Here is an 8,392-nt window from a genome sequence, read left to right as displayed (position 1 = left end):
CAGTTTCAGTAGCAGTCACATCTGCACATAAGAGAAGACTAGCATGTGAAAGTGGATATGGGAACAATCACACATCTGGAGCAGTATATTGATTTCCTAACTATTATACATTGAGACATAACACCGTCCTCACTGCCATCTCAGGTCCTCAGACCCGTTTTTTTGTTCATAAACTTACTCCCCATCTTTGTTGTTCAGCTCTCTGTGCTGTGATTTTAAATATTACATGAACAGAGTGTGGTACTTTTTTTTGTTTGTTTGTTTTTTCTTAAAAAATATTGTATCTTACATGAAACAATATTAAAGACTCTTCACAATGATTTTGTTATTTTTGGACACATTGCATCAATAAATCTTTACATTTTGAATTCTCAATCAGCTCTACTTCCTCTACCGAAAGGACTTGAGACTAAATGCTACAAGCAATTATGTGCACCTTGTTCATCAAGTAGAATATTGATTTGATTAAGTTATGACGACTTATGATGGTTTTGTTTCAACATTGAGACACACATGTGAAAGGGGTGATTTGGGAGCTTCATGGGATAATTTCAGCATCAAACTCTTGGTTTTAGGGAATTTTTATGCACCAGTTTGTGTAATTCTGCATCGATTTCTGGCCACTACTTTCATGTTTGTACTGAGAGAACAAATGTGCATGTTCTAGATATTGAGGGGAGCCTGTGTACTGCATACCCCCACACCAAAATATACACCTGTGGCCAACTGAAACGTATTAATGTCACACAGCTTCTCTAAGCCAAAGTTAATCTGTATTTCTGGGACAACGGGGTGTAGAAATGACAGCAATGTAAATCATTGCAAGATGTTTTAGGTGTATACTGACAGCAATAATCATTTTGCTTTCACATCAAGTTTTATGTACAATATGATCTTTCCTCTGTGTTGTAAAGAGGGCCTATAAACACTGTTCAAGTCCAAACCATTCGTCTTCCAGGACCAATCAAAGTCTAATCTGATAAGCCCTCTATCTTATGAACTGAATGCACTAAATGCCTTTCAGACATTCACTGTCTCTGAGAGGTGAAATGGCGCAGCGAGGAATTCAGATGGACCAAGAAAAACTCTGCTGTTCCATCTGTCTGGATCTACTGAAGGATCCCGTGACTATTGCCTGTGGACACAGCTACTGTATGAGCTGTATTAAAAGCTACTGGGATGAAGAGGATCAGAAGCAAATCCACAGCTGTCCTCAGTGCAGACACACCTTCATGCCGAGGCCTGCTCTGGTGAAAAACACCATGTTAGCAGATTTAGTGGAGGAACTGAAGAAGACAGGACTCCAAGCTGCTCCAGCTGATCACTGCTATGCCGGACCTGAAGATGTGGCCTGTGATGTCTGTACTGGGAGAAAGCTGAAAGCTGTCAAGTCCTGTCTGCAGTGTCTGGTGTCTTACTGTGAGCAGCACCTCCAGCCTCACTATGAATCCCCTGCCTTTGAAAAACACAAGCTGGTCGACCCCTCCAAGAAGCTTCAGGAGAACATCTGTACTCGTCACAATGAGGTGATAAAGATTTTCTGCCGCACTGATCAGCAGTGTATCTGTTATCTGTGCTCCATGGATGAACATAAAGGCCACGACACAATTTCAGCTGCAGCAGAACGGACTGAGAGGCAGAAAGAGCTCGGGGTGAGTCGACAAAACATCCAGCAGAGAATCCAGAACAGAGAGAAAGATGTGACGGTGCTTCAGCAGGAGGTGGAGGCTATCAATCACTCGGCTGATAAAGCAGTGAGGGACAGTGAGAAGATCTTCACAGATCTGATCCGTCTCATTGAGAAAAGAAGCTCTGATGTGAAGCAGCACATCAGATCTCAGCAGAAAACTAAAGTTAGACAAGTCAAAGAGCTTCAGGAGAAGCTGCAGCAGGAGATCACTGATCTGAGGAGGAAAGACACTGAGCTGGAGAAGCTCTCACACACAGAGGACCACACCCAGTTTCTACAGAGCTACCCCTCACTGTCACATCTCACTGACTCTAAAGACTCATCCAGGATCAATATCCGCCCTGTGCGACACTTTGAGGATGTGACTGCAGCTGTGTCAGAGGCCAGAGATAAACTACAGGACTTTGTTAGTGATGTGTGGACCAAGATCTCACTGACAAAGACTGAAGTGGATGTTTTGCTGGCACAACCTCAGCCCAAGACCAGAGCTGAATTCTTACAGTATTCACGTCAGATCACACTGGATCCAAACACAGCAGGCAGATGGCTCAAATTATCTGCAAGGAAGAGAAAAGCAACAGTGAGAGGATCAATTTTAGCGCTAGCTTTCAACAGTAGTTTTCAGGTCCTGAGCAGAGAGAGTCTGACTGGACGATGGTACTGGGAGGTGGAGTGGAGTGGTGGAACAGTTTCAGTAGCAGTCACATCTGCACATAGGAGAAGACCAGTATATGAAACTGGATTTGGGAACAGTGACACATCTTGGGCAGTATATTGTTTGAATGATTCTTATCAATTCAGACATAACAACATCAGCACTCCCATCTCAGGCCCTCAGTCCTCCAGAGTGGGAGTGTACCTGGATCACCCTGCAGGTATTTTGTCCTTCTACAGCGTCTCTGACACCATGACTCTCCTCCACAGAGTCCAGACCACATTCACTCAGCCTCTCTATGCTGGACTTGGTGTTTATGGTTATGATTCCTCTGCTGAATTGTGTGATCTCAAGTAGACAGGTGTTATAAACAAGACAAAGGCTGAGAATCTACTTTTAGGTAGTAAATTTACTCTCCATCTTTGTTGTTCAGCTCTCTGTGCTGTGATGGTTCTGCACTGAACAGTCACTCAAACAGTGTGGGTATATGTAGATATATGTATATCAAGCATATATGTATAGAACTTAAATATCAGATGAACAGAAATGAACAGAATCTATAAGTGTGGGGGTTTTCTTTTAAAATCTGTTAAGTAAAATAATATTGTGGAGTTTTGTTTTTTTTTCAGATAATGTTTGTATAGTGGGAAACTTTGATTAATTGGAAACAAAAATTTAAATTAGACAGCCATGTATTTTAGAGTGTTTATATATAGAAATAAACTCATGTAATTATTGACATATATACAATTTGTGTGCTGTAAAGTGTTTGATTTGAGCTCACAGATGATCATAGTTGATGTTTATTTTTTAAAAGTGTAGTTAAGCTGTATAATTATTGTTACTATACTGATAATCACTTGTGAAGCATTGTTGATTTTCCTCTACAGTGCAGACATTCTGGTTTATCAGACTTAATGTGGATTAAATGAATGGAGAAACTGAACCAGGATTTATTCATTAGATCATTGAATAAAGTTGATTTTTCCCTCAAGGACTGATAAAGTATTTTTTTATGAATGTGTGGAATAAAAAATATCTTTGGTTCTGCTTCATGGATTTCAATCCTTCTGTATTTTTCAATTGTCCATCTGGGACACTTGAACAGAACAGAGGCATTCTTAATGTTATTTTAACACCTGTGCTTTTCCTGCTGTCCAAATGTCCACTGTGATAAAGGCCTCTACTGTCACAGAGGGAAAACAAAACCAAGGGAGACACCTGGTGGTGACAAAATGACATGAACAAATCTGACTGTCTCCTTCACTGACAGGCTGCCATGCTGAAGTTTAAAGGAAGACTTTATGACACAGAAAACATAAAGTGGCACTTTGGGCTTTCTGATCACTCACAGCACTTCGGAACAAAACCACCACAGAAAAGCTGCAATGGGTAGTCACACTAAAGCAGTGTTTCTGTAATGGTGGTACAGCTACCCCTACAGGTACTTTGGAGTACTGCATGAATAAGTACTAAAATAATTAGACTATAAGTTCAATAAGAAAATGCAAATGTAAGTTTGATAAACCACATTTTAAACTCAGTGTTCCTGTTTTCAGTGAAATCATTGGCTGCTGTAAACTGTCAACTGCAACAAATGCAATCACATTTACATTTGTTCACTGTGAGTGGGACGCCAGTTTTGACATTAAATGACAGACAAAAATCAAGTAATTGGATTTGTTGTTGAAACGTAGCAGCAATACAGCTGGAAACACAGAGAGAGAAGTGAAAAAGAGTGAAAACAGAACCAATAAAATACCCTCAGTATCAGGAGGAATATGTTTTAATGGGTTTTGTATTGGGACATTTCATTGGGCTGCAGACCTTGACTGAGTGCAGTCAGCATCATGGGACACACCTGGGCCCAGTGTGGCCCGTGCACATATAAGACAGAGCAGCCAGTCTGCTGTGGGCAGACCTCTACACCATACGTCTTTGTGTTTTCTTACAGAGAAACAGCCGGCACTCATCCACTACCTACACTGCTGACTCTATAGATTCATCCTTTCTATTTGTGTGACTGGTTTGGTTGCTTTTTAGTTTATAAATCACTTTATTTGTTAATTTACCAGTGTGACTCCCACTTTTTGTCCAGCTTAAGAGCCGGCCACTGAAATATTTTAGATTTACTTAAAGATGTTTGAGAACCACTGCTCTGAAGGGTCGCTGTGTTTTCAGAACCCGCTGATATATTCTGTTTCATCATCTGACTTCTCTCTGTACTGATGATGCACTCAGGGTCAGTGTGGTCATGATATACGAAACAATGCATTCTGATACATATTATTTATTTAGCCTGTAAAAACAAACAACTGGTCCACTTTAAATACGTCATACTGACACTGCAAAAACACTTTACTGCCCTTTCATGTGGTTTTAAACACTAGAGGATCTGAGGAGTTCAAAGCCAGAGGCCTGTTCCATAGCATGCTTAGAAAAGTGAGAATTTAAGTCCAAAACCTGACTTGAATGAACCTAACAAATCAGTCGGGGCTCAAGCATCTCCAGAAAGGTCAATTAAAGTTCATGCAATCAGGCTAATTCAACACAGGCTGAAGTGATCAAGATAACTGTGTGTGCAAGCATTTCTTTATGCACTTAAAGGTGCAGTGTGAAGGATTTAGAGGGATATATTGGCAGAAATGGAAAATAATATAATAGATATGTTGTCTTTAGTGTATAATAACTCAAAAATAATTATTGTTGTGATTTGTTACCTTAGAAAGAGACGTTTATATCTACAAAGGGAGCTGGTCCTCGTCAACAAGATCGGCATGTTGCACCTCCATACAGTAGCCCAGAATGGACAAAGCAAACATAAAAACAAACATAAAAGTGGGGCCACACAGATGGACAGAGACAGAGCAGAGAGAGGGATGCATGGAGAGACACATGTGACCGCAGCAGTGCGAGCCCCGGGGGATATTATGAAACTGGGGAGCAGTCGTACACCTGTCTGTGGTCCAGGTGAGGACATGTGTATCATGTGATCACTGATTGTGTTCATATCTCACCCAGCATACAGCATGCAGAGGTGTGGTTCTCCTGTCAGTCACCAAGTTGTAAAGCTCAGGCAGTGTGAATGTGAAAAGTGAGCCTGCTGGAGAACAGGGAGTAACACAGGGCAAGGATAAAGACACAGGGCAGCTTGCCAGACTTGTTTTACTGTAACTAACCATCATTTTTATTTGTTTCAGTGTTTCAGTAGTGTTTATTCAGACTTTTAGCAATTTCTTATTTTTCATGATACTGTCCTTTTTAAGTGAACGTCTCTTTTTACTTGATGTCTGTAATGTAGCCTACGGCCCTGCCAGTTAAATGCTGCACCTGTGACCACACCTTCTTTCCTCTCCCCACTCTCAATGCAGCCAGTCCTGTTCAGTCCACGTATTTCTTGCGTCCTCCACCCTTAGCAGGGTGAAACCAAGATGCTGCAATAAGCAGGTGCTCTCACGCCCCATTAAGTGCATATCAGAGAGTAAACATGAAGAAAGGGAGCTCAGTTTGGTCTGGATCAGTTCCCAGCTACTTCCTTGTTTGACAAAGTGAAACTATTTGACATTCACTGTCTCTGAGAGGTGAAATGGCGCAGCGAGGAATTCAGATGGACCAGGAAAAACTCCGCTGTTCGATCTGTCTGGATCTACTGAAGGATCCCGTGACTATTCCCTGTGGACACAACTACTGTATGAGCTGTATTAAAAGCCACTGGGATGAAGAGGATCAGAAGCAAATCCCCAGCTGTCCTCAGTGCAGACACACCTTCATGCCGAGGCCTGCTCTGGTGAAAAACACCATGTTAGCAGATTTAGTGGAGGAACTGAAGAAGACAGGACTCCAAGCTGCTCCAGCTGATCACTGCTATGCCGGACCTGAAGATGTGGCCTGTGATGTCTGTACTGGGAGAAAGCTGAAAGCTGTCAAGTCCTGTCTGCAGTGTCTGGTGTCTTACTGTGAGCAGCACCTCCAGCCTCACTATGAATCCCCTGCCTTTGAAAAACACAAGCTGGTCGGCCCCTCCAAGAAGCTTCAGGAGAACATCTGTACTCGTCACAACAAGGTGATAGAGATTTTCTGCCGCACTGATCAGCAGTGTATCTGTTATCTGTGCTCCATGGATGAACATAAAGGCCACGACACAATTTCAGCTGCAGCAGAACGGACTGAGAGGCAGAAAGAGCTCGGGGTGAGTCGACAAAACATCCAGCAGAGAATCCAGAACAGAGAGAAAGATGTGACGGTGCTTCAGCAGGAGGTGGAGGCTATCAATCACTCGGCTGATAAAGCAGTGAGGGACAGTGAGAAGATCTTCACAGATCTGATCCGTCTCATTGAGAAAAGAAGCTCTGATGTGAAGCAGCACATCAGATCTCAGCAGAAAACTAAAGTTAGACAAGTCAAAGAGCTTCAGGAGAAGCTGCAGCAGGAGATCACTGATCTGAGGAGGAAAGACACTGAGCTAGAGAAGCTCTCACACACAGAGGACCACACCCAGTTTCTACAGAGCTACCCCTCACTGTCACATCTCACTGACTCTAAAGACTCATCCAGGATCAATATCCGCCCTGTGCGACACTTTGAGGATGTGACTGCAGCTGTGTCAGAGGCCAGAGATAAACTACAGGACTTTGTTAGTGATGTGTGGACCAAGATCTCACTGACAAAGACTGAAGTGGATGTTTTGCTGGCACAACCTCAGCCCAAGCCCAGAGCTGAATTCTTACAGTTTTCATGTCAGATCACACTGGATCCAAACACAGCAGGCAGCTGGCTCGAATTATCTGAAGGGAACAGAAGAGCAACAGTGAGACAGTCAGAATTTGCAATTTACCAGTTGTATTTGTTTCCTCCACCAGCGTCACACAATGACATCAACAGGTATCAGGTCCTGAGCAGAGAGAGTCTGACTGGACGATGTTACTGGGAGGTGGAGTGGAGTGGACCTAGAGTTTCAGTAGCAGTCACATCTGCACATAGGAAAGAACTGGTATATGAAAGTGGATTTGGGAACAGTGACACATCTTGGGCAGTATATTGTTTGAGTGATTCTTATCAGTTCAGACATAACAACATCAGCACTCCCATCTCAGGCCCTCAGTCCTCCAGAGTGGGAGTGTACCTGGATCACCCTGCAGGTATTTTGTCCTTCTACAGCGTCTCTGACACCATGACTCTCCTCCACAGAGTCCAGACCACATTCACTCAGCCTCTCTATGCTGGACTTGGGCTTTTTCACGGAGTCGCAGCTGAGTTCAGGTAGACAGATATTATTGGGCAGATGGGTGAGATGCTGTTTTGTATTTAAACAGATTGTTATTCTTTATCAATCAATCAATCAAACTTTATTTATATAGCTCTTTTCATACATTAAAAATGCAACCTCAAAGTGCTTTATCTTTGTTGCTCGCCTCTGTTTTCTGTGACGCTCCAACACATCCTACTGATGAATATGTAAATGTACCTTTGATTCTCTGTTGATATTGTTTGAGTTTTGGAAGGTTTTTGTGAACTCAGTAAGCATTTTATAAAAATTTGAGTTCTTCCATTATTATTAAAAATGGCAACAATGCAGTATATTGAAAGCCTGTTGTTGTTCCTGTTGTTTTTAGTGTATGTGTTATATATATTGTTGTATAATAAATCAATGAAATAATCCAGTAATCGTTAGTTGCAGCTCTAATTCACATACTCATTGTCATTATCATTACTTTGATACTGGTGATACTGGTGGATTCCTCTCCTCCCACAAGGAAGACATGTTGGCTGTAGAGACTCTTTTATTTTTAAGACATGAATATGTAGACAGAAAGATTGAACCAGTCCTGACCAACATTTACTGACTGTATGAACAAACTGAATCAATAAAGTTTTTCCTCAGAATGAATAAAGTTTTTCTCGTGAGTTCATTTAAGAAACTGTCTCAGAGCTGCCAGAGAAAAAGTAAACTAAGGATCTGTGTACTTTAACAGTTCTCCTCATGTGTGCAATATATATATATATTTTTTTTTGCTATTGTTTCTGAAAATAGAAAATGCAACAAAACA

The 8,392-nt window shown here is 41.8% G+C and overlaps 2 protein-coding genes across 2 annotated transcripts in view; both read left to right on the top strand.

Moving 5' to 3' along the window:
• LOC126395250 (tripartite motif-containing protein 16-like) overlaps nt 1-3,002 on the top strand; it is a 16,643-nt gene extending 13,641 nt beyond the window's left edge. The window contains exon 2 of the mRNA XM_050052575.1: nt 1,811-3,002. Coding sequence (XP_049908532.1) covers nt 1,811-2,702 — 892 coding nt within the window. The 3' untranslated portion in view covers nt 2,703-3,002. The remainder of the gene's footprint in view (nt 1-1,810) is intronic.
• A 2,914-nt stretch (nt 3,003-5,916) lies between these two features.
• On the top strand, nt 5,917-7,627 carry LOC126395255 (tripartite motif-containing protein 16-like). The gene has a single exon (XM_050052582.1). The coding sequence runs from the start codon at nt 5,932-5,934 to the stop codon at nt 7,606-7,608; it is 1,677 nt and encodes a 558-aa protein (XP_049908539.1). The 5' UTR covers nt 5,917-5,931; the 3' UTR covers nt 7,609-7,627.
• Nucleotides 7,628-8,392: the final 765 nt, after the last annotated feature.

This window comes from Epinephelus moara, chromosome 9 (assembly GCF_006386435.1).
Source record: "Epinephelus moara isolate mb chromosome 9, YSFRI_EMoa_1.0, whole genome shotgun sequence".
In the NCBI taxonomy this organism is placed as follows: domain Eukaryota; kingdom Metazoa; phylum Chordata; class Actinopteri; order Perciformes; family Serranidae; genus Epinephelus; species Epinephelus moara.
Note: the sequence above shows the minus strand (reverse complement) of the source record. Positions and strands in the feature narration are given on the sequence as shown.

Excerpts from the sequence above, each read along its gene's own strand:
- LOC126395255 (XM_050052582.1), top strand. The coding sequence starts at position 5,932 with ATGGCGCAGCGAGGAATTCAGATGGACCAGGAAAAACTCCGCTGTTCG.